Source organism: Primulina tabacum, chromosome 15 (genome assembly GCF_025594145.1).
Source record: "Primulina tabacum isolate GXHZ01 chromosome 15, ASM2559414v2, whole genome shotgun sequence".
Classification (NCBI taxonomy): Eukaryota; Viridiplantae; Streptophyta; class Magnoliopsida; order Lamiales; family Gesneriaceae; genus Primulina; species Primulina tabacum.
Window position 1 is genome coordinate 35,064,768 of NC_134564.1, and position 26,570 is coordinate 35,091,337.

Sequence of the window (26,570 nt, forward strand, 5' to 3'; positions counted from 1 at the left end):
GCATTCTGATCGTCTCATGTCCTCCCATTCAATATCTTTATCATGGAGAATCAAACACAGTGTTGCATGTGACCCCTTGAAATTTGATTATGGTTTTTTTTGGCCATGGAGATAAATAATGTGATCATATTGGAAATCGTGATATAATTTTAAGCTTATATTCCCAATATCTTCTCCTGTAATCCATTTAGTAGATGAAATTTTTTATATTGAAGTATACTGAAAATATGAACAAGAGATATCATCTTCTAGTGAAAGAGCATAGTCTATATGTTTGATTATTTTTATAGTTATAAACAATAACAATTTAACCAAGTTAAAGCATCCAACGACCAAGGTGGAGCTCAAGGTCCATAATTCAAGATTTGTGGCAAGGTTTCAGTAATTCATGCGTTTTATTTGTACACCATTGGGATTGAATTTGCTTGTTGATTTTATGGGTGCGTTCTAATATCGGCCGAATTAACTTTAAATTGTATAGAAACCATTATTAGCTTGAGGAAGTTGTCAATTTCTGCCCCTGCACGTTTTTGGATTCATACACAATTTTAGCACAAAGTTGTAAATTCATAATGGAAAAACTTTGCCCATCCATTCACTCTGTTGCATAGAAACATATTGACTTTTGATGTATGAAACACTAACGAATGTTGCTGGCGATAATCCAAGAATTTTTTGTTTCCGTATTATTGATTTATTATAGATCTTATGTTTATATAACTTCCAAGAAAAATGAAAAAGGCAATTGTAACACACTGATAATATTATTAATTAATCACTAATGACATAAAAAAGATACAGATGGATAGAGATGCATTCGGCCACATAGTTGTGAGGGACCAAACCATATATGATATAGCATGCAGCAAATTTATTGGATTACATTTTAAAATATGATAGTATATAGGTGTCCCTTTTCTTGGAAGATCAGTTGCCACAGGTGCAGTTGGTGCAAGCGCAGCTGGTACCGCACTTGCACTTCCCATCGTGCTCGGCTGCCGGAGCATCCATCGCCACCAAGCTCATCTCACTGCCGCAAATCATACAAGATTAAATTATTCCAGAATTCGACTAGTTGTATATTCAGTCATCCATCTTGATGAGTAATATATATATACATATGCGTGTGTGTGTGACAACCTATGCAACATTTATCTGAGGTGATCTGTGGTATTTCATGATTGAAAAACACATGGTAAGCATTAATTCTCAACAGTTGGATTATATCCTTGGTTAACAGGTCTCAAGTAAATATATTTTCCATGAACTTCACTTAAGCTACTATTGCTACTGTGGGAGGAAGGGAGTACCTGATGTTCTCGGTGACAATGATGTCCGCAGCATATCCCTTCTTCCTGCAAAATTTTCATATTATTTACATACATACGCGAGGATTCAAATAAGGAAACATAGTACAGGTACTTGCACGCATTGGGTCTTGTCAGCACAGTCGCAGCTTCCGCACATGTCCGACATGGTTGGTTGAAGATAAACTGGGAACTTGAGATGAAATAGAGGAGTTTGATTGGAATATGAATGGTTTGCTATGCCTTGAAACCCTTCAAGAAGCTGCTATTTATAGTTGTCTTGGGGAATCTTGCTTCAGATATCCTCCTCTCATGTCAAGTCAGCTTCACTTTACACGAGATGCCTTATCTTTTGGATTCATTGAGAAAATTTCCCAAATGCCAAGAACTCTTTCTAATTGCTATTTTTTACGGCACCTGAGCACGATGGCGTCCCGTGGATCGTCCATTTTCGATTATTCGATAAGATTAGCGCAACATACTCATTATATTGACATAATAGTTGGTATAACAGAGGTTTTAACGACCATAATGTTTGTTATACGCTTTAGAACATCTGGGGGAAGCATGAATTCCTTCCGGGTTTAATTTGAACAAGCTATATTGAAATAGCTCAAGAACTATTCTTTTACAAATTTTATACGCTTAGGCCTATCATCTGTTTCTTATTGAGAATCTCACGACATCGACACTGATAAATTCAAGATTCTGAACTACATAAAAGCTCAAATTCCGAAGTATTATTTATGACCGTGTATTTTTGGTTCAAATGGACAATTTTTTTTATTTAAATAAAACATCCCGTTGAATTAGTAATAATCTAATATGGCCTTAAATTTATGCTCTTTTGTTTTAATCTTCTTATCTTCAAGACGACTAAGACAGATAATATATTTCTTCAACTTTCTTCCATTTCCTCTCCTTTATTTTAAAGTGCGCGGTCATGTTCAAACCTTTGTTTGATTCCCATAATCCGGAGTAGAGTGGTCAGAGTTTTGTCTGTACCGATGTTTAATCTTTATCAGAATCAATGGCTTCTGTGCCTTCACCATGTTAGTCATTTCCAACTGTCCAAACGAATGTTTAGGAAGATCGATGTTTCTATAAAAAGTTTGATATAACAAGGTCGCAAGTCCATTTGGGCTAGCACGGGGATACACCATGGCAAAAATGACTCGACTTGTCCATCTCTTGATTGTACAGTAGGATACAATTCATAAAAAGATAACAAGGTAGGGTTTAAACCAGGCTTTTGATAAATTTTGACTCTATTAATAGTATATTAAGATACACCGATAGGTCTTTTGTGAGACGGTCTCACGAATCTTTATCCGTGAGACGGGTTAAACCTACCGATATTCACAATAAAAAGTAATACTCTTAGCATAAAAAGTAATACTTTTTCATGGATGACTCAAATAAGAGATCCGTCTCACAAAATATGACTCATGAGATCGTCTTACACAAGTTTTTGCCAAGATGCAATTCCTAAAGACAAAAATAATCGAGACAAAAATTTAACTCTTTCATATCAACTTATTGTGTTAACTGTGATTAAGGGATATGTCATGCATCTAGGAAATATGATAGTCTATTTCTTATTGTAGTAGTGCATCAAACGTCGAAGATAATCAAACAATATATTTTTGTACTATCTCAATAAATTGATTAATTGAATAAGAAAAACGAGAGCATATGTGTAAAATGCAAATGTATGTACTAGAAAAGCATTAACAAAACTTTGTGGGTGACTTTAATTTGTAGTCACTTTAATGGTTCGGCTGCGGACACGTAGGAGTTTTCATTTAAGCCCAAAAATTCGCCCACACTCTTTATATATATCTTTTGGTTGCTTCGCGACTTTAAAACTATATTTATTTTATTGGCTTCACAACGCCTCAATATATGTGTTCTTTAAGGCATCGTTTGAATGGTTTTTGATTTGATTGAATAAATAATAATTTGTTTGATTTGATTGATTAAAACTTGAGATAAAATGACAAATTGTATTATGTGTAATTTTATAATTTAAATTCAATGATTTGGCTGTTGTAATGATATTGCAACAGGAGAAGCAACACTTTCGATACATGATATACTGACCCAGTATATAATGCGACCTCCCATTTTATGAATTTAATCCGTCTATATTGGATCATTTCATGAATGTGCATCTTAACCTAAACTATATGATACATCTAATCATAGGATCGAACAACTCTACGTACACACATAATCCATTATCATAATTCGATATCGGATGCATATGACGGCTTCTGTCTTGACCTAATTAGTAGTGAATACATTTCGTTACTATATAAGTAAGATTTGGCCTCTTTTTGAACAAGTATTATATAAGTGTTTTTATAAAAAGTTATTTTAAGAATAAATATATATTAGAACAATTATTTTATAAAAATATTTTAAAAATTAAAAATATTTTAGAAATTGTAAAAATAACAAAAAAAAAAAAAACACCTCTCAGCTGTTATTTTAAAAATATACTCTGAGAATATATTTTTAAAAACATTTTTATATAACTTAAATTTGTATTGTTTATAAAACATTAGTGTACATTTTAAGTTACTTGTGCAAGCAATAATCTTAAATCGATAAGTTTAACGAATGATCTCAAAAAAACTTTTTATCGAACCAAAATTCGAGTAACTATCTAACGACTGCTTAGTTTGTTTATAGTAATATAGAAAGCAAACACTATATTTTATCAAATGAGCTTTTTGGTATGAACATTTCAGTGGAGTGGGCTTTTTAGATAGCACTTTTGTTTGGTCAATTGTTTGGACACTGAAATATTTTTAAAGTGGGTTTTTCTTTTGTGGGGACCCGTACGCTAATCATCTTCTTAATCGTCATTGGGATAAATGGATCAATTACTTAATCTTGGTCTAAATTTTTTTATTTTTTTTTAAATTGCGGAACGTAATGTAATTCAATCTAATATACATATCAGTATAAAAGTACAAGTCTTGTACAACAAACATCGAACTTAAACTAACGTTCAACAACTAGATGTCAAGTGCTGAATCCTATCTACAGCAACGTCAAAGTCCGTAGTCTCCACTCTAATCACGATCTCTCATCATCTCCTCGACCCTGATCCTGTCCCACCTGTTGTCATGCACACATACAAACACGACAATAGTCGGATAACTCCGGTGAGAATAAAATCCCAGCAATGTATATATGCGATGCATAAAATCATATACAAAAGCATAAACCATGTATTAAGAACATGAATCATAATTTATGACACATTAGTGAATATAGATAAAACTCTCTAACTCGTTATCTTCGACTCGACTCATCTCTAATCTAGGGATCCCGGTTCCTGGACATTAACACATATATCGAATCTCAGCGATAGGAGTCGATCCGCCCCTAAGCAATATCGATATAAGTCCATAATCCAGTGTCTTGGCATATCTGCCACAGACTTGACATATCCGCCAAAGCTATCCTATGACAATGTGCAATGGGCCAATGACCACTCTATCACTGTCTGGCCCTTCTGTCAATGACTCTCGCTCAATAGCTATCGGCTCTTCTGTACTTTCTATAAATCAATAGATTAATCATATCAATGTCAAACAATTGCAATAAAATAAAGTATGTGGTTTTAGGGAAACTAGAGTCCAATCTGACTCAAGTTAATCTCCCGGTTAACATCGACTTATACCTTTCATTCGTAGTCTCGGTCTGAAGAATTGGAAATTCTGAATTCAAGACTGTCTCTGTCAATCTGAAATGACATATCGAGAATAGTAATACCAACATTTTATTCTCAATTCAATACTAAATCCGATCAATCTGAATCTAATTCAAAATTAACAGCATAACGGCACGATCCCGATATCCCCGTCAATACAATATCAACAGATATCAATTACAAATCGTAACCAATATCCGATACAATCCAAAATCAGTCAATAATCCAAATCTATTCAATTTCCAATTAATATAATCAGAAAATCATAACAATTCCATAATCAATATGTTCTTCGATCTGACTTCGATTCTACGATGTCTAACATATCAAGAACACCATATAATGATCAAATAATAATTCCTCCAATATCATAATTTCAAATGATAATAGAACTCAATAAAACTTACGTCCAGTTGTAGCTGTTGACAAGAGGAGTACAGAACCGTGCTCGGATTGAAATTCTGATAGACGGATCGTACAAAATCAATTTTCCCAAGCTTTAAAGAAACTTGAAGATTCTTCAGCGCTGTTCTCGGTCCTCGGCTACATTCAGACGGAGGAATGAAGATTTTACCATATACATTGCATGGCAAGGACAAGTGTCATATTCAAGTCCCATAATTGCACTTTAGCCCCTGAAGTCTTCACTATTTGCCTCTTTTTAATTATATTTCAATCCTAATTAATTACAAAAATCGTGGAATCTAATTCATCATTCCAAAATTCGTAAATTAAATAATCTCGGATTAAAATGATATAATTCCGGGCCTTATATGTTTTATGATCGAGCAATTTCTCAGTTTTACGGACACTGAAGTTATTGTATAACTTTTTGGTGGTGTGCACTATTGTAATTTAAATATATAAATATCATAGTTTATTTAAATGATATATTTGATTGTTTTCTTTTATCTATGCGTTCTTCTGTAAGCCGAAATTTGAAACCCCATAACCAAAACCTAAAATATTCTCTTGTAATACGGTTTCACGAATTTTTATCTGTGAGACAAGTCAACCCTACCGATATTCACAATAAAAAATATTATTTTTAGCATAAAAAGTAATATTTTTTCATATATGATCCAAATAAGAGACTCGTATCACAAAATACGATCCGTGAGACTTTTTTACACAAATTTTTTCCCAAAATCTATTGAGTCCGGATATTAAATTATTTTTTATTAGTTAAATTAAAATTAATTAATGAATTATTATATTTAAAGATAATTATTACTTTCTATCAGGTTTTCTCCCACTTTGTTCAAACTTCAAACTAGCGATCGGAACGTTTTGTATGTAGTAATATTTAAAATAGATTTTTTGTGATATGATTTCATGAATTTATATCCGTGATATGAGTGGATTCGACTCATATCTAACATTAAAAATAATATTTTTTTTAAAATCTGGATCATACTGAAGATTAATCTCACGAAATTATTTAATGAGATTCTCATAAAAAATTTTGTGTTGTATTTATATATGATAAATATTTAGGTTAATTTAAGTTAGTTTATATTGAAATTTATTTTAAAAAAATTATAATGAAGGCAAGAGATATTTACGGAGGAAATTTGTTTTTTAAAAATGAAAATATTTATCTATTTTTCATCTATGTTTGAATTGATTTTGAAAAATATATTGAACATGATAAATCGATAGAAAAATGGCGATGCATCACCGACCGGAGCGGATCATATATTTTATTGGATTAGCGACATTTACACATTTGCCCCTTTCTCTATGGCACAAAATGTTAATAAGTTTTAATTACGTGGCACACACGCGGAATGGGTCCCGCGTTAAAACCCTTCAACACGTTGAAACGCATTTTCCACCAGAATGGCAGAGTCATTAAATAAAGTGAAATTCCTAGGGCTTTATAGTCAAATCGCATCGGCGTTACAACCTACATACGACGATCCGAAGTGTAGTACTTGACTGGGCGAAAATCCAAGCACAAGTGAGCGACACTCTACCCCTCTCTCTCGAAATTCTAGAACAATTATGTGTGATCCTTTTTGGGTTATTTATTATTTTGAATTTGTATTATACGGGATTATCCATTTTTGTCGATTTACATAAGCAGAGCCCTCGAAGCAAACGGAACCCTCGAAGCTAATTGAATTATTCATTGATTTCATGTTCATTTCGCTGGAATTCAGGGGAAGACGAGCCGTCGCTGAGAAGTGATATTAATCGCTCTATTGTGGGATTCGACCCTGATTTTTATTTTTATTTTTTCATTTTCGAGTGGATCGAATGGAGTCGCCTACGCCGGTTTCTCGCTATGTCCACCAGAATTCGAAGTAATTTTTCTTTTCCTTTTCAGTTTCTTTTGTGGGTGAGATTCTTTAAGCTTGTGCGTGAGTGTGTTGTCTGATGTCGTCTGAGTGATGGTGCAGAAAACGAGTGTTTCCAGGGGGAAGTTCGTCGTCTGTGTGTAAGGATGTGGAGGCGTTGGAAATCCCGCCGCCCGCCAATCATGCTTTTGAACCTAAGTCTTCCGAACAAAAACACGTAAGCCATTAGAGTTGTTATTTTGCATTTATTCAAAGTGGGCTTGTTTCGATTCTCCTCGAGTTTGAGGTACCATTGTTCTTTTAAGATTTCTTTAGGTGTTTCGGGTTGGGTTTGTTCGGAATGATTGAATTTTGATTAAGTAATGATTTTCTGGTGTTTGCATGCGTGGGCTACTGTGATTAAAGGGATCCTTCCAGCATATAATTGAAATGAGACTGATTTGTATTTGGATTTTAATTTTTGGCATCATATTTCAAGGGTATGCACAAGAAAAGGACGATTTCATGAGATACCATGTTGGAATCTAGTAATACTTGCACGATACCTTTTCAGAGTTATGATTACCTTGTCTTAGAAATTTAAGGTCTGAAGCATGATTCGGTGGCTTCTTTCACATATGTTATATGGTTTGTTTTAAGCAAAAAGTCTTAGCTGTTATTAGGCGTTTATCTGACTTGCCTGGCTTCCCTAGTTATGATAGATCCATGCACACGATTATAGCTTTATTGCCAGCAAATTCATAGATTGTTCTCAGACGTGGCACTTTTGAAACGGAAGAGGCTGCAGATTGACCATCATCCGACGTGGGACTAATGCCTTTTTTTATCGGATCAATGAGACTTGGCTGCTATTGAAAGTGAGAATGCCGTGACATGGGTTAAATTCCACTTAAATCTGTCCTTGTTTGTGTGGAGATCCTTTCAGGACTGCATTGTACAAGAAATGTCTGTTGTCACCTCTTTTCCTTGATGAATGCTTTTCTGTAATCTGCGAAGATTGCAACATGTGATAGTGCCAAGTTAACTGATGGTATCGATGGGATTTCAGTTATAGTGTGTTGGTTCTCACAGTTTAGTTTTCGTAGCTTTGATTTGTTCTGTTGTCTCTCTTTCCCGCATGAGCTTAGAGCTCCCTAGATTCACAAAAGTTCTTAATTCCTTGGCCCGTGGCATTTCCTTTTTATACGCCCTGCAATTACTTGAATCTGAAACCACTCTCCATGTACAATGAGTATGAGATGGGAAGGGTTGGTGTTTGACATCCCTATAACTCATTTTCTGAAAGTAATACTATATGCATGCATCCTGACTTTCAAGTGACCAATTTTCATGAAGGTTGTTTGTCATGAGATAATTGATGTAGATGTAGAAGAAGACTGTGGTGATGTAATGATAATAGATCACAAAGTCGGTGTGCACGGGAAGGGCAAGGTACTGCACTATTCTCACTAATTTCTATTTGGTTTTTTGGTGCTTGCTTTTGCTCAAGCAATGTAATAAATTATTCTCTTATCTGGCGTGTAGGAGGCTTTGTCCTCTTTTTCAATTGGTGTAGGTGGTTTAGCGATGGATGGATTGGCAAGCGACATCCAATCATCAACCAATGGTGCTTCACCATCGCATGATTCAATGATTTTTGATGATTCCAGCTCCAATAATTTCTTTGGAGAGGATGATTTGCTAGATAATTATTACGATGACATATTGTTTGATGAATATACCATGTTAGAATCACATTTTGATCACATGGATATACCACCTGGTATTGAGGCTCCATTTCCTTGGTTACCAAGTTCTCCCAGAAATAAAAATAAGGTGACAACTACTGGTACTTCAACTAACTCAAGTTTGCAATCAAAGTCAGATGATGCTGTTGTTCCTCCTGTCTTAAATTCACCTCTATCATCATGGCCTTTACCATCACGGAGCGAATCAACTAATCAATCTCAAAAGTTGAAACTACCATACAAATCCTTGGAGCCCGGTGTTGTTCCAAAGAAATCATCCATTTCAAGTAGTACATCCTTTCTGGGTTCACAATCCTCCATCAGTTCATTGCCTCTTAAGCACGGGAAGGAATCTTTGCATTCTTTTGGAAAGAGTAAAAGGAAGACTCGTGCATCCTATGTTTCCTATCCTGGTCCACTAGGTCAGTTATCTTCTGGTGCGAGTTATCCACCTATCATTGGCAGTTATCCAAGTAGTTCTCTGAAGTTGAAAATGCCAACGAGTTCACCAGGAATGGAAACTTATATGCCTCAGTGGCATGATTTACGCCTTAATATGTTAGGACCTCCTATTGGTCCTTCAGAGTTTCTGACAGAATTTGTCACTTGGCCACAAGATTCCACCAATATTCAAAATGGTGAGTCTCCCATGGTAATACAGGCCACAAAAGTGGAACCAAGAAATACCGATGAAGTTTTGCAAAAATTTGAAAGTTTTAAAAAATTCGACACCGTTGACGATTATTCGGATCACTTCTACTCCAAAAATGCTTCATCTGGCAAAGAGGTAACTGCTATTTCAAAAATGGGGTTGTCTGCTGTCAGATCTCTTCAAAATATATTTGTGCCTTTATGATATTGTCTTTAAATGTTAACAGCCACCAAAGAATTGGGCTAAGAGAATACAGGAAGAATGGAAGATTCTGGAAAAAGATTTACCCGGTATGTTTTGAAAGTCCTCCATGTCTCCCTTTGCAACTTTTTTGGCCACAGTGTTTATTTGTTTACACTGATGAATTAACGAGGTATTGACATCAAATTATGAATCACAACATAACTGCATGTATAGCCTCTCTATATTATCATAGCTAATATTTTATTTTTCTGATATTTAGAATAGTATGATTCCTGACCTTATATTTTTTCTGCTGTCACCAACACAGATACTATATTTGTAAGGGTTTACGAAGCCAGGATGGATCTTCTGCGGGCTGTGATTGTAGGAGCAGATGGAACGCCGTACCATGATGGTCTCTTTTTCTTTGAAGTCTTCTTTCCGAGCAGTTATCCTAATGTTCCACCTGTATGTTATTTTTTTAATTTCTTCTGAAGAGTGCAGCTCGGTGTCTGTAAGTTTGGGTAAATTTGAGGCCTAATCATACCATTTCTATTTTTGCTAGCTTGTTCATTATCATTCAGGCGGTCTACGAATCAACCCTAATTTATATAATTGTGGAAAAGTATGTCTTAGCCTTCTTAATACATGGAGTGGTAACCACAAAGAGAAGTGGATCCCTGGTGTTTCAACCATGTTACAAGTTTTGGTCTCCATACAAGGGCTGATTTTGAATGCCAAGCCCTACTTTAACGAGCCTGGATATGCAAACCTGAGTGGCTCCCCGGCCGGAGAAAAACGATCATTGGAATATAACGAGAGTACATTTATTTACTCCCTCCAAACGATGGTGTACAGCATGAGAAGGCCGGCAAAGGTAAGTTGAATCCCTAACTCTTCACATTATGTCTGTGACATCAAATTGAAGCCAAACCAATTCCTTTATTCTATAGATAAATTGCTTATTCATTCATTTGTTTTGGTAGCATTTTGAGGACTTTGTAATAGGACATTATTGCAAGTATGCTCGTGATATTATGGTATCGTGTAAAGCATACTTGGAAGGAGCTCAGGTAGGTTGTCTTGTTAAAGGAGGCGTTCAAGATGTCGATGAAGGTGACAAGAGCTGCTCACAGCATTTCAAGAACAGGTTGGCTGGATTCATCCCTACTCTGGTACATACATTTTCACAAATTGGAGCTAAAGATTGTCAAGAGTTCCTTTCTTTATCTCGAAAGGCTACCGGACCAGCAACTGCTGCTCTTGGGCCCTTAAACTTATACCATTAGGCTAAAGAATTTGCAAACACGCGGCTTCAAGATTGTGCTCATGAGACTTGCTACTCGCCTTTGGTTATGAATTATGACTGATTGGCGCATTGACTCGTCTTAGAAAGAACAGATTGTTGTTTTTAGCGACATCTCAATGCCTATTTAGAAAATAATAATATCTGTACATTTGAATGTGACCTGAACTTTTTTTCCTAATGAATCTAAATCTCGATATGGATTCTTCAAGCGTTCTATTGAAGTACATCCATCCTCTTCCCCACTTTCCGTACGTTTTCATGGTGAGTTGATGTTGAAAGTTGGTTCCATCACGGTTAGCAATGTGAGGATGCAAGTATAATTATATTTAATTAATGCCTGAAAAGTCTTATTTTCACATGTCAACAGTAAATTTTATTTCTTAATACAATTTATGAAAAATTTATTCCAATTACGAAATTTTTTTATTAGTTAATATAATACGATATCAAATATATATATCTTCATGAATGAGGCTTATTTTAGATAGTCTCATTAATTAATATTAAAAAAAAGGTGATATTGAACCCAGTTAACATTTTTCCAATAAAATAAGTCATTCCCTAGATGGCATCAATGAGCAAGTATTTAATTTTCCGCGATGCTCTCGGGCTCATCGTTAACATGTATCTTTCTAATTCTCCAACTGGATGGGGGAATCCTAACAAATCAGACAAATGGTCTCAGATCCCAAAAGAAATTGACTGGATATGATTTTAATATAATTTTAACCTGGTTAACTCAAAAGTGGATCCGATCTCCGTTTTGACTGATTGAGAGACTGTAATAACAACAACAATAATAATAATAACAATAATAATAATAATAATAATAATATAGTTGAGAGAGATTGAAATGGAAACTTTGTACTTAATAGCGAATTATTTGTCTTTTGGTAGAATAATTCCCAAGTCATCGCCGGCCACCAATTGAATACTCCTTTCAATATTACCGGAGTGGAGGGACAGAGGTTTCCACATAGGTACTAGGAATAGGACCCACGCCTGGACTTATTCCACAAATAATAAATAGACAAAAAAATATATTTGAGATTCTATGTTTTCAAACTATTAATTCCATGTTCAAATTACTTTTGATCCCTGAGAATTCTTTTAAATGAATAAAATAAGTAGCAGCGTGACATTGGGTGTAGAACAAGTCAGATGAATCGGGTGACTAGCTTTTTTCTAGTAAGTGGGGCTTGGTCAAAAAATCATTGATTTATGACAATGCATTATTATAGCCTATTATATATTTATATGAAATATTGTGCAAGCAAAAATATATTATACGTAAAATTCATTAATCTTGAATATGATGTATTTTTCTTTTGATACACATACCAATAATGATCAAGGGCAGTAGGAAGTCAGTCAAATACTTTATACCATTACATGAATATATAATACATCATCTTTCTTCTCTGGCTTTCTGGTTTTATGCGCCATGAATTTCTCTCGCAATATGCCTTTCTCGTCGTGGTTTTACAAGTCCTTGAGCTTTTTTCTTATTTCTAATCTCTTCATATCGTCTGTTCTCTCTTCTCCTTCATACACTGATCACTGTTCTTCTATAGTCCCTGAATCTAGCCGCACTCACCCAACGTACCGAATGCTTGTACCTTATTTTCACACAGCCTACTACACCGGTGGAGAAAGACTTATTGGTGAGAAAGCGTCGAACCAAACATATGACTATGTGGGAAAATCGCTTATTAGCATCAAACTCACGTCAGATTCATATGAGACCATCGCCAAGAATGTTTATATGGTTCGGGGTCACCTGGTTATCCGGTCCTGGTACCGGTATTACGATCGGGATATAAGCAATTTCAGTTATGATGGATCATATTACCACAGGAGGAGACAACATAGATCAAACATGATAACGTTTTTGTTGAATGGGTTCTGGTCAGAATCTTCAAGGAAGCTTTGTATGGTCGGGTCAGCTTCTTGGAAGTCTAACGAAGGTAAGGTTATCAATCTTGATGCTGTTTTGAAGATGAGTTACAATTCTTTGACTCCAAGTATGTTTACTGGCGTGATTAGTGGAACTTTGGAAAGCACAAGTTCCGTCAAGGACTCCGGGTATTTCGAGCCGATTTCAATGTTTGCTTTTCCTTCTGTTCCCGACTATATTTACTCTTTGGTTTCGAAAGAACTAGGAAGAGGGTATTCGGGTGGTTTTGACGGTCCAAAAGACCAGTCTCTCCATTTGGATTCGAGCAGGTTTTGCTCTGTGTTACTAGGAGTAGGGGGATATATTTTTTTCGAGTTGGAGCATGGAAGAGAGTGCAAAAAGCCTCGAACTTGTTCTCCACTTGGTGTGGTTGATGGATTGTTGCCTGGAGTGGTGTCCTTATATCCAATCCAGTGTTCGACAGAAGAACGGATGATTCGGTACGTGGTAACATTTCATAATGTTAGCTATCCTGCATTTTATGAAAAATTTGATCTTAATGCCACGTTGATCGGTGAGGGCTCCTGGGATGATAATAAAAACCAGCTGTTGATTGTTGCTTGTCGAATCTTGGATCCAGTTAACCATTTTGGGAATGGTATAGGAGATTGTTCATTAAGGTTGAGTTTCAGATACCCTTCAATCCTTACCATCAGAAATAATGCCAAACTTGTCGGAAAAATTTGGACAAACAAAAGTGTGGACGACTCAGGATATTTCAGAAACATAAATCTTAGTCTCGTTGGTGGGGATCTTCCTGAGGCATTTCCAGGACTAAAATACGAATACACTGAATTGAATAAGGTAAAAGAGTTATGCCGAGTGGAGAAGGTTGAAAAGAAGGGGAATATATATCCAGATGGGCCGTCTAACAACATGAGGTTCGACATGTCAGTCAAGAATTCGAACGGGAAAGAATTTGGTTGGGGCATTGCAGCTCCTCTAGCCATTGGAAATGAGTTGTACCAAGGAGACAAGGGGATTGTACTGGCACCAGAGTCAGCGCCAGTCGCGGGTGCTGTACGCGAACCAATTTCTGAAACCCAGAAAAGTAGATCCGGTCCCTTGAATATGAGCTTCATAGTATCCATCACCCCTTTTCATTCAGATAATAATAAGCCACGAAGTCAAAGTCGAATGCAGATCACTGCCGAAGGAGTGTATGATTCAGAAAGAGGATGTCTCTGTATGGTAGGCTGCAGAAAGTTGCAATCTAATGTCAAAAAATCTGATGACTCCACAGACTGTGAGATTGTTGTGAACTTCCAGTTTGCTCCAATCAACGATAAAAGTGGTGGTGTTATCAGTGGAAGCGTCAGAAGCACACGAACAAGAACAGATCCTCTTTATTTCGAGGATATGACAATGTCATCTGCTGCATTTTACAGCAGTGTGGCTGAACGCTCGATATGGAGAATGGACTTGGAGATCACCATGATCTTGATATCCAACACGTTCATGTGCATCTTCGTTGGGTTACAACTTTTCCACGTGAGAAGAAATCCTGAGGTTGTCTCCAGCATTTCGCTTGTCATGCTTCTGATACTTTCTCTAGGATACATGATCCCGCTTGTCCTGAACTTCGAAGCCCTTTTCTTGCAAAACTATAACAAGCAACCATTCATGTTTAGCAGCAAAGGATGGCTTGAAGCTAATGAAGTAACCATGAGAGTAGTAATGATGGTGGCATTTTTGTTGCAGATACGCCTGCTCCAGCTGGTTTGGACCGCAAAAACAAGTGAAGGAAATGAAAAGGGCTTGTGGGGTGCAGAGAAAAAGGCGGCTTTTGTTTCAATGTCGATGTATATTTTTGGCGGATTACTTACTCTGCTGCTGAACTGGATAAAGAGCAAGAATCAAGAAATGAATTCTTTTGTCGAATATCATCAAATGTATTATTCTCTTTGGGGGTACTTGAGATCTTATGCTGGTTTGATTCTTGATGGGTTTCTTATCCCACAAATATCGCTCAATACTTTCTCTGGTTCATCTGCAAAAGCTTTGTCTAATCCATTCTACATCGGCATCAGTGCTGTTCGGTTGGTTCCTCATGCTTATGATCAATACCGGGCTCACAATTTTCCACGAACCATTGTTAACGGAACATACTATTATGCGAATCCCGCCGCGGATTTTTACTCTACCGCTTGGGACGTGATAATCCCTTGTGGAGTGATTGCACTGGTTGTGATCGTGTTTCTGCAGCAACGACGTGGCGGACGTTGGATTCTCCCGAGGAGATTCAGGGAGTTAGAGCTGTATGAAAAAGTTCCCGTGGTTAACGATGAGCTATGAATTGTACTTGCATTCAGAAATATAGATGATACATTTACTATATACTTTTCCAGTGTCTTGAGGTCTATCGGAATCGTTAAATACGCTGAGCAGCAGCATAGCGGTACCTGTTTTAACGGATTTGTAAATAATAAATACACCAAATAATGTATAAATATATCGTTGAGAAATTACACCGAAGCGATGCCGAGCAAGATGATAATATAGTACCCAAAAATGCGAAATAAAATAACCAACAAGAACACAAAGATTTACGTGGTTCACCCAATATAGGCTACGTCCACGGAGCACTGCAACTTTTATAACTGGAAGAAATATTACAACAAGTATATACACTCAATATTTCTCACTCCCAAACCCCGAGTATACCGAAAAAATAATTTCTCTAACTCACACAAGAGAATTCCCGCACTCAAAAAAAATACACTCTTTTTTTCTATGCACTCTCTTTTTATCAAAGCTGAAAAGCTTTTGATTTTGGGATACAATAACTAAAGGAATTGAGCTCTATTTATAAATAATTCGTTCATTCAGTTTTATAAGTTTTCCGATGTGGGATATGATTTTCTGAATTTTTAATTCAGCGTGGGCCCCACCTCATTAAAAATCTCACGTAACAATTCTCGAACTTGAAGACTTGATTTCAATCATGTCTTCACAACATCAGTGCAACAGCTCATACCTCCTTTGTTAGTCCAGGAGACCAACTGAAGTCAAACACAACTTCAGTTTTTCAATGATAACAGCCTTCGTGAGCATATCAGCTGGATTCTTGCTTCCAGGAATCTTATCAAGCTTCAAGACTCCATTCACCCGATCTCTAAGGATCCTCATTCTAATGATTTGTTTTGCAGCACCCAAATCCTTCAAAGCAAATTTTTTTGATAACTCTTTCTCGAGTTTATCAATCTCCTCCAGACAAACTCCTGCTATCAACATATCATCTATATATATCAGTAGTATGATATAATAACCATCGAGCTTCACATAACAATAATGATCAGCCTGATACCTCCGAAAACCATCATTATTCATTACACCATCACACTTTTGTACCACTGTCTTGGAGCTTGTTTGAGACCATACAAGCTCTTCAGAAGTTTGCACACCATTTTCTCTTTCCCTCGTACTTCAAATCCCTGTGATTGATTTATTTCTTCATCTAGCTCACCATGAAGAAACGTCGTCTTTACATCTAACTGTTCCAGCTGTAAATCTTCTTTTACCATGGCTAACTCCCACTGTTTCAAGGTCTCATAACATCCGATTTATTTTTCACAAAATAAACCAAAAATTTCCTGCTCGAATCGTCAACAGTAGTGCCATAATATCTTGAGTGATCTCGGAGGGATGTCACAGGAGATGGTCCACATACATCAGTATGTACCAGCTCCAAATCCGCCGATTTCGGTTCTCTAACCTCTTTTGAAAAGCTCACCTTTTTCCGCTTTCCAAAAAATACAGCTTCACACAGCTTGTGTTCAACGATCTTTAATTCCGGTAGCTTTTCGTTTGAAACAAGCATTTTCATTCCCTTCTCACTCGTATCCCCAAGCCTACTATGCCATAGACTTGAATTAGCTCCAGCATCCACAGCCGCTAATTTATTTCTCAAACTGGTAGTCATATAAAGTGTTCCAGTTTTCTTTCCTCGAGCAACAATCATGGCTCCCTTTTTCACTTTCCAGGAACCATTACCAAAGGTCACCTTATGACCTTCGTTGTCAAGCTGTCCCACTGAAATCAGATTGTGTGTCAACTTTGGTACATGTCTTACTTTGTTGATTTTTCAGACAGATCTACTTGTCATCTTCATCCGGATATCACTCATACCAATTATTTCCAAAGGTTTTCCATCAGCCAGGAAAACTTTTCCGTAATCTCCCGCAATGTAATTATCGAATACATCACGATTACCAGTGGTATGAAACGAAGCTCCCGAGTCCATAACCCAAGAATCAATCGGGCTTTCCATGGATAGTAATAGAGCATCATGTACCTCCTCAGTAACAACATTAACGTCGTTCTTTGTTGATTTGCAATTCTTTTTCATGTGACCAGTCTCACCACAGTTCCAGCACTTCACATTCTTTTCAAAGTTGCTTTTGTCTTTTCCATTTCTTGACTTGGACCTACCATGTCATTGGTTAAAACTCTTTTCGTCACTCCTACCCCTTCCTCTGTTCTCGAGATTTAGAGCAGATCTCGATGATGTTCCTTCAACCGAATCCATCCTGCGAACTTCTTCAGCAAGAATTTGATCTCTAACATCATTGAATTGTAGCTTTCTTTTTCCAACAGAGTTGCTAACCGCTGCTCGCATAGGTTCCCAATTGTCTGGTAAAGACGCCAAAAGAATGAGTGCCCGAATCTCATCATCAAATTTAATTTCAACCGATGTTAGCTGTGAGACAATCGTGTTGAATTCATTGATGTGTTTAGCCACCGATGCATCTTCTCTCATCTTCAAGTTAAATAACTTCTTCATGAGATGAACTTTATTATTTGCCGATTGCTTTTCGTACATGTCCGACAAAATGGACATCATCTCCTCCGTTGTTTTTGCCTCCGCCACGTTATGTGCCACGTTCTTCGTTAGGGTCAATCGTATTACACCTAACACTTGTCGGTCAAGAAGCTTCCAGTCATCATCCTCCATCTTTTCCGGCTTCTTTCCTGATAGAGGTTGATGCAACTTCTTGCTATACAGATAATCTCTAATCTGTAACCGCCAGAACGAAAAATCTATTTCGTCGAACTTGCTGATTCCCGGTCCCGATCCATCATCTCCGGCCATCACTTCTCTAGCCTTAACAAAAAAAATCTAAAAAATCTTTTCTGATGTGGAAGATCAGACAGAGCTGCAACCACAGAGCATACTTAGAATTTTTAAGAATTTTCACAACAAGGCTCTGATACCAGTTGTTGAGAAATTACACCGAAGCGATGCCGAGCAAGATGATAATATAGTACCCAAAAATGCGGAATAAAATAACCAACAAGAACACAAAGATTTACGTGGTTCAACCAATATATGCTACGTCCACGGAGCACTGCAACTTTTATAACTGAAAGAAATATTACAACAAGTGTATACACCAATACACTCAATATTTCTCACTCCCAAAATCCCGAGTATACCGAGAAAATAATTTCTCTAACTCACACAAGAGAATTCCCGCACTCAAGAAAAAAATACATTTTTTTCCTATGCACTCTCTTTTTATCAAAGCTAAAAAGCTTTTTATTTTGTGATACAATAACTGAAGAAATTGAGCTCTATTTATAACTAATTCATTAATTCAGTTTTATAAGTTTTCCGATGTGGAATATGATTTTCTGAATTTTTAATTCAGCGTGGGCCTCACCTCATTAAAAATCTCATCTAACATATATCATATTATCCACTAATTCCTCACTTCATGTTATGCTATTTCTGTTAAAATATTTATCAATATCTAGGCTTGACTTTGAATTAATGTGGTCCCTTGTTCATTTTTCCTTTTTAACTCTAAAAAGATATTTTCGAATTTTTTTTGTCATAACTATAAATTTTTTTATAATACAAATATGATATCGTTACGGATTATAAAAATATAATATAAATGTCTGCATTGTTGACGAGACTTTAACATATATCAAGTCGTTAGCCATAAAATTTTAAAAAATCTAAAACAAAATCATTCATTCTTAATCATCATATATACAAAATAATGAAAATTGCTCAAAATTCATCCAAATTAAAAAATAAAATCATTCATTCTTAATCAACATATACAAAATAATGAAAATTGCTCAAAAGTCATCCAAATTAAAAAAATCATACCAATTAAAACAAGAAAACACTCAAACCTTTATTTAATGAGAAAGGAAAATAATGAGAATAACATGGAAGAGGGAAGATAAGTGAGAGAAAGAGGCCAGAGTAGCCGGAGAGAGGCTTAGGCGTGAGGGAGAAGACGCGAGAGGTGACCAGAAGCAGCGTATGATTTAGTTATCTTCTTATTGGGCTTTATTTTTTATTGGGCCATCAATCAACATATACATATAAAATATTGAGCCCTTTACTGGTTTGGGCCCTTAGACAATGACTTGCTTAGCCTCGTAGCAGGTCCAGCCCAGAGTAGAGAGTATGTTTTGTTAATGAATGAGAGAAGTTTACTGTGCGCGTACTCCGCTAGAAATTATCAAATAGAGTTTTTAACATGGCTTCCCTTTTTTATTCACAAAAAATTTCCCTCATGGCTTGTTTAAGTGTACCAATATTGATTGCTTAATTGTAGGATTTTTTATTCATATTTTCGGTAGGCTTTCAACTTCGCATTTAGAACATTTGTAAGGAATGATAACACGGTGTCAACGTTTGAAAAATTAGAGAGAAAGTTTGAAAAGACTATCATTCAATTTTATCGTTAATTCGTGACTCAGTTATTAAATAATTTTTATTAGTATATTTTAAAACTCAATACTCCATGAAAGTTATTACTCTTCAACTGGGGAAATATTATAGAAATTATGTTAAAAATATCGAAACAAGCATTTTGAAGAGCCATCATAAACAAGTTGTTGACTGCTCTACTTGCTTGTCTCCTAACATGTTTAATTTCGAGCGAACTCTGGTTCCAAATAAATACACGACAAGCTCTGACGATGAAATTAAACTCAGTGAAGTCTTGTACATTGAAGTAGATCGCATCTACTGATCTTCGATTCTGCCTCCATTTTTAGATAGTAACTGATGTTTTTAATATAAGCTAAAAATAAAGGTGTCTCTAACACCAACTTGATTTCTAGAGGCCCAAATACTTTTGTATAGCGGTCCAATCCAAAATAATTTATCATACCTCTCGCAAAACCCTACCAAAATCGTCCGTCATTCACTCAAATTCCTCCCTCACCGTTTCTGTAGTTGAAATTTGATCGAAGTTCGTGAATTCCCAAAGCCCAGGGAAAACGTAGCCTTTATTTAGCCCAGAAAAAGAAATACAAGGGAACAACCTGAATTAAGGAAAAAACCCTTGTCCTGTCGGTTTCCACGCCGGCAACCGGCAACTGCAATGGAAGGGCAGAGCATCCTCTATGAAACCCTAAGTCCTCTTGCCGCCACATCAACGGCGTCTAATCCTACGGAATTTTCCTCCGAAGATTGCAAATCCTACGTCGTCTTCCGCAACCTGATTTCTCTTCACTCTTCCCAACGTGAATCTCCAGAATCCCCCACGGTGGATTACTTCTCTCTCAAGGTTAATGAATTGGAGGAATCTAAAGAGAATTTAGTTTTAACCTCCCCTCTTCCTCAGACGCCTGCCGAAGCTTCCACTTCGGCGTCGCATAGGACTCTCGAAGGCAACTGGTTTAACTCCAAATTTCACTTCAAAAGCCCAATGCTTCGTCTCCACCGAGGTTTGCGTTTGCTCCTCTTTTGCTACTTTAAACTATGCAGTTTAAGAATGCGGACCCTTGGAAAAAAAGTTTGACTGCAGAATTTTCCTTTTCTCAGCTTGTGTCGATACTTGGCTTAATCTAATGAACTTGACTTCTAATTATGAGATTGGATACGTGCAGAGATACTCGATTTTTGTAATTTTCTCTCTCCAACACCTGAGGAACAAGGGCACCGAAATGTTGCAGTAGAATCTGTTTTTGATGTTATAAATTATATCTGGCCTGATGCTAAGGTATGTTAGATTTTTGTGCGTATATGTATTTTGGGCTGTGGAGAAATGTTTTTTTTTTTTGTTAGCTGTGGAGAAATGTTTATATGTGTGAGGTGCATCTTGCAGGCTGAAGTTTTTGGATCATTTAAGACGGGGCTTTGTCTTCCATCTAGTGATATTGATGTGAGCTTGAAACTGTGTATTAGTCAATTGAATGATTTGTTTTTAGCAATTATTTATGATCTTTTGACAAATATTACTGTTCAACTTGCAAGCTAGGAGGTATAATTGTCTGCAAATATGATATAACTTGCCAAAGTAATTAATTATGAGATGTAGTTTTACCAGGTGTTATTAAATGTGGACCATTGAATTCCATTATTATTGTTAAATCATGAATTTGGATATGTGTTATTAAGTATTAGCATTTTCTCGCCAAAGGACACCAGGGACATTGTGGCTGACTACAATCAAAAGACAAAATTTTTATTGTTATGGATATGGATGGATCAGCAATAACCCTGAGAAGTTCATAATAACTTTATTACTGATAGAGATGTCAGAATGTGAGCAAGGGCATTAATGATATTATTAGCTTTTTGGCTGTTACCTTGTATTTCTTTCCACTATCATGTATCTAAATTTTTTCATTTCATCAGGAGGGTTTGTGTTTCTCCCAAATTTTAAATATATACATCTTGGACTGGTTTCTGAAGCTAGGTTACATAGATGCTAGATTGCCCTTCAACATATTGATATTTGAAAACAGAGAAATAAATATACACGCCGCAATGCATCAGATCTTATGATGTGTTCTTATTTAAGAAAAACAAACCAGGACTTTTCGTCCTTAGTGAGTGAATTTCCTGGTTGTAATATAATAACTTCTAAAACTTTGATTTTGCCAATCCTAAAATTATGTCTTCATGGTTTGATTCTTATCGAATTGATTAAGGCCATGGGTGAACTCTAAATGGATTCTGGTGGGATAGATGTTACGGTAATTCACGTTTATATGATGGATTTTCTTTCCGATTCTATGGTAGCAGGATATCTTGTGATGAGCTAAATTTTTGTGGATGACCTTTGGAGTATGCGAATTAATATAAAATGTAAGCAATTTGACTTTGCAGTGTGGTACTTCTGCAGGTTGTTATCTTGGGTTCAAATGTAAGTAGTCCCCAGACTGGTTTGCATGCTCTTTCCAGGGCTCTATCTCAAGGAGGGATTGCTAAGAAGATACAGGTATCATTTGTGGTTTGAATTTCACCATTGGTTAGTTCTTCACCACTTATTCAAAATTTTCAATGTCTACCTATATCAGGTTATTGCAAAGGCTCGAGTACCAATTATTAAATTCGTGGAGAAGAAAAGTGGTATAGCATTTGATATAAGGTTAGGCACTGTTTAATTACACTTGATAGGACTATTAAATGGTTATGAGAAATTATTGTATGTTGGCTGCCTTGGAGGAAAAAGTGGAACGACATTTGATACATCATACAAGATTTGACTACTATTTTAGTGTACTTAAAAAGAAATCTTAGATGGCTGTGAAGAAACTATAATATTTTTGCAAGTGAGAAAGAATTGTTGGGTCCTGAATGTGTCATCGGTTTCCTAATTGGTGTACTTTCTGTGGTGCGTTCACGTACTCGTGACTTTATTGTGTGACACCAAAGCACATTTACTGTACTTGGCAGAACACCGCTTCTTGAAACTTCTTTGTTATGATCTTGTTTCCTTGAGTGGCTTTGATGTTGTATCTCTTGGTAACAGTTTTGATGCACATACTGGACCACAAGCTGCTGAGTTTATAAAGGTTTTTTGCTGCTGATTTATTTAATAATTTTTGCTTTTGGATTTATTTTAGTTTTTTTGGTCAGTCTTAATGATATTATTTGTATGTTTCTTATTATTCAGAATGCTGTATCTAAATGGCCACCACTACGACCACTGTGCCTTATATTAAAAGTCTTCCTGCAGCAAAGAGAGTTAAATGAGGTGAAAAATTCATTATGTTTTATTCTTGTTGGCCCGCATATAATTCTTACATTTCCATCAACTTGTCATTCTTTCTCTAGGTGTACACTGGTGGAATTGGTTCATACGCACTCCTTTCCATGCTTATAGCAATGTTGCGGGTAATTACATTGTTTTGCCTCTGTTCGCTTTAAGGTCAATGGTGTTTTTTCCCGTCAGATGTTTCACACTCCTTTTAAAAATCCCCAATGTTGAAATATTTTTATGCTGTTTTGCTAGAAATTATTGTAGAAAGCAGTTCATATTTTAAATATAAAAACATAATATGTAAATTCTCTCTACTTTTTGATGGAATTCCTATTTGTTGGATATTTTTTTTCTAAGATAGTTTTTTTTTCTACCAGAACCGGCATGATCAAGCTTTCCTCGATGATAATCTGGGAGTTTTGCTGGTATTATGATTATTTGCTAAAAACTTCCCATTTATTTAATTATTGAGAAGCATTTCTCTGTAAGTGGCATATTCTCAGGGGTACCAAATTCTTTGCTGTTATCAATCGCTTAGTTTATCCTTAATTGTACAGATGATGCATCAACCATATTGGATGATTTAAGTTGTAGAATAATGCATCGATAATGTTCACTTCACTAGAGCAATAAACTTGTAATATATTTTACTTTTGACATCATTCATGCCGCTATCGTTGAGTTCACCAGACACTGCTATTTGTCAAGTAATCCATTCAATTTCTTTTTCATTAGTTTGCCAATTTGTCTTCAATTTTTTAGAAGTTACTGCATGGAATGCAAATATGTTGAGATAAACTGCTGAAGAACATGGGAGCATCCTTCCGTTGATTTGTTTTCGCATCGGAAGTCATAAATATCTTAATTTTGTTCGAGCAAGTAAAAGATATCTATGCAAATTTTAGTGTTTTATGATGTGGTTCCCTATTCTTGTAATTTTGATGAGCTTAAAGCATTGATTAAATTTGAAGTTTTTAGTATTCCATGTTTTTTAGTAGTGTTATGGCAGAATGCTTCATTTAGTCTCTAAACCAAGGATGTTGTACGCGCATGAGCTTATGGTGTCGTGTACAAAATTTCACGGGCTTTCTGGTTTTTGGTGGAATACAGGTGAACTTTTTTGACATGTATGGCCGCAAATTGAATACAGTTGATGTTGGTGTTTCTTGCAATGGCGGGAGAACTACCTTCTTCCCAAAAAGTAATAGAGGGTTAGAAATTTTTGCATTATATTAGGTTGTGGTGTAATTCAACTTAATTATTTATTTATGATTTCTGATATTATTGCCTTCTATTCAGATTTTCAGTTGAAGGCCGGTCTTCCCTTATCTCAATTGAAGACCCGCAGGTTATCTAATGAATTTGAGTCCGAATCATCTTCCTTTTGAAAAGTCTTTCAAACCCTGAACTGAGAGGAAAATTGAGGGCTAGACTTTCTCCCGGAAGAAGAATAAGATGATACTTCATTTTGTGACTTATCCACATAATTTTCTGTAACAGGTTCCAGATAATGATGTAGGGAAGAGCTCTTTCAACTTTTATCAGGTTAAGTTTTGCAATAAATTTTAGGATCACTCATCTACCTTCATTTTGGTTCAAAAATGAACTTCCTTTCTTATTTGCATTATGGTGCACTGGTAAATGATTGCCAGAAGCATCTCGTGATGCGATAGTTTTTGAAAAGACAGTCTCTTGCCCTTTTGAATGGGAGAAAAAGTTACCCTGTCATAATTTAGTATTCACGGATGATCGATGTTTATCATAATCTTTGAACACGCCAGCTGGTGTCAGGCTTCTTTCTTGGATTTATGATTTGTTAAGACCGTTGCTCCCCTAGTTCATGGTTAGTTTCTTTTTTCTTTAGTACTTTTATCATCATAGTTGATCTCTAATCTCTACAGGTCAGATCTGCTTTTGCCATGGCATACTCTACTCTGACGAATAAGACCATATCACGCCTTGGACCCAAGAAAAGCATCCTTGGTGCTATCATACGACCGGATGATGTACTATTGGAACGAAAAGGAGGGTTGACTGAGAATGCAACCTTCAATACCCTATTTCCTGGTGCTGGAGAGCGATGGGAACAACTCTTTGACAATCAGCCGGAGATTTGTTGTAATTGGAGGCTAAATGACGAAGATGAAGAACCACTTCCGCTTGGAAAAGGAATTCCTGGCCAGCAGGACATGAAATCTTCCAGAAAGAAAAGCAAGTCGTCTAAGGATAACAGTTCTACCAAGGAAGTGAAAGGATCTGATATCCTAGACAGATATGAAGAAAATGGTTGTACGATGCGGTCGAGAAAGAAGAAGAAGAGCGAAGAAAATAGTTATTTGACGAACCCGCAAACAAATAAACAAAATTGGAAACACCGTCAGTTACGATAGCAGTCCTTAAAAGTTGCGTCCTAACACAGCGTAAAAAATTGCGAAAGTTTTGTTCTAACGTATTATATTGGACTCAGTAGTGTGTATTGTTACAGGCCACATGCACTCGTTTGATTTGATGATTCATGTGATTTATTACAGATCACATACCATACGTATTCGAAACTTGAAAGTGACGTTCTATTGTACTTGAGCTCCGCGATACGAAATACAGTTTTATTTATTTTATGAATAAATAGTTTGAACGAATGTGAGAAAACAGGGACAATTTTTCCCTTTTACTTGAAACACCCACGACAATTGAAGAACGAAATTGTTTCTATATTCGCAAGCATACATTCGTTCGTACGTACATTAATACTGTGTACCATTTCATTCATACGTACATTAATTAATACATATATAATATACTAGCAAGAAGCACGTGCAATGCACGTAAATATTAATTATTTAATAAAAATTAAAGTTTGATTTTTTTAAAAAATAATTTGAATCATGTTTTTATTTATAGTGGTTTAGTCTTTTGTCATATTAGACGAATAAATTAATTAAAAACTTATATATCTTAATTTCAAAATTGTTTCTCAAATTAAAATTCAAGTCGTTGATTTTATGTTATATAATAAATTATAATGAGCATAATATATAGAATGAATTGAACTGAAACAAAATTTGAAAAAATATATATCTAAGCACCACGTATACCGGTATAAGAACCTAAAAATCAACTAAATTATGGATTTTATAAATGCATAAATAATAATTTATATAAGTGAAGCACACTAAGAACAAATAATTATCAATTTAAAATATTTGTGACTAACTCATCAAAATATTATCAAAACTAATGAAATATAATATTGATAATAAAATATAACATATAATATTCCATTTAAATATTAGTTAACCTTCTACATAACTTTTTTACCTTTTGCTTTAGAATTATATATCATAGATAAATTAATTTTCATATACATTAGTTAATGAATAATTTTTTAAAAAGTATATAATTTATTTTTTCATTAAGCCATCGATTACGAATTATATATATAT

The 26,570-nt window shown here is 35.7% G+C and overlaps 3 protein-coding genes across 3 annotated transcripts; all 3 read left to right on the forward strand.

Annotated features, from left to right (window-relative positions):
* The first annotated feature begins 6,862 nt into the window (after window positions 1-6,862).
* On the forward strand, window positions 6,863-11,416 carry LOC142526208 (uncharacterized). The gene is made up of 9 exons (XM_075630458.1): window positions 6,863-6,997; window positions 7,200-7,343; window positions 7,440-7,554; window positions 8,673-8,768; window positions 8,862-9,851; window positions 9,943-10,006; window positions 10,228-10,367; window positions 10,465-10,776; window positions 10,886-11,416. Exons 2-9 carry the CDS (start codon window positions 7,297-7,299, stop codon window positions 11,186-11,188), a joined length of 2,067 nt encoding a protein of 688 aa, XP_075486573.1. The 5' UTR covers window positions 6,863-6,997; window positions 7,200-7,296; the 3' UTR covers window positions 11,189-11,416.
* A 1,236-nt stretch (window positions 11,417-12,652) lies between these two features.
* Window positions 12,653-15,460, forward strand: LOC142526127 (uncharacterized). Its single transcript, XM_075630388.1, has one exon. It carries the CDS (start codon window positions 12,653-12,655, stop codon window positions 15,458-15,460), a length of 2,808 nt encoding a protein of 935 aa, XP_075486503.1.
* Window positions 15,461-20,268: 4,808 nt separating this feature from the next.
* Window positions 20,269-25,762, forward strand: LOC142526745 (uncharacterized). The gene is made up of 13 exons (XM_075631316.1): window positions 20,269-20,863; window positions 21,026-21,138; window positions 21,244-21,300; window positions 22,267-22,362; window positions 22,442-22,512; window positions 22,897-22,939; window positions 23,041-23,121; window positions 23,202-23,261; window positions 23,505-23,552; window positions 24,238-24,338; window positions 24,427-24,475; window positions 24,628-24,672; window positions 25,029-25,762. Exons 1-13 carry the CDS (start codon window positions 20,518-20,520, stop codon window positions 25,515-25,517), a joined length of 1,599 nt encoding a protein of 532 aa, XP_075487431.1. The 5' UTR covers window positions 20,269-20,517; the 3' UTR covers window positions 25,518-25,762.
* Window positions 25,763-26,570: the final 808 nt, after the last annotated feature.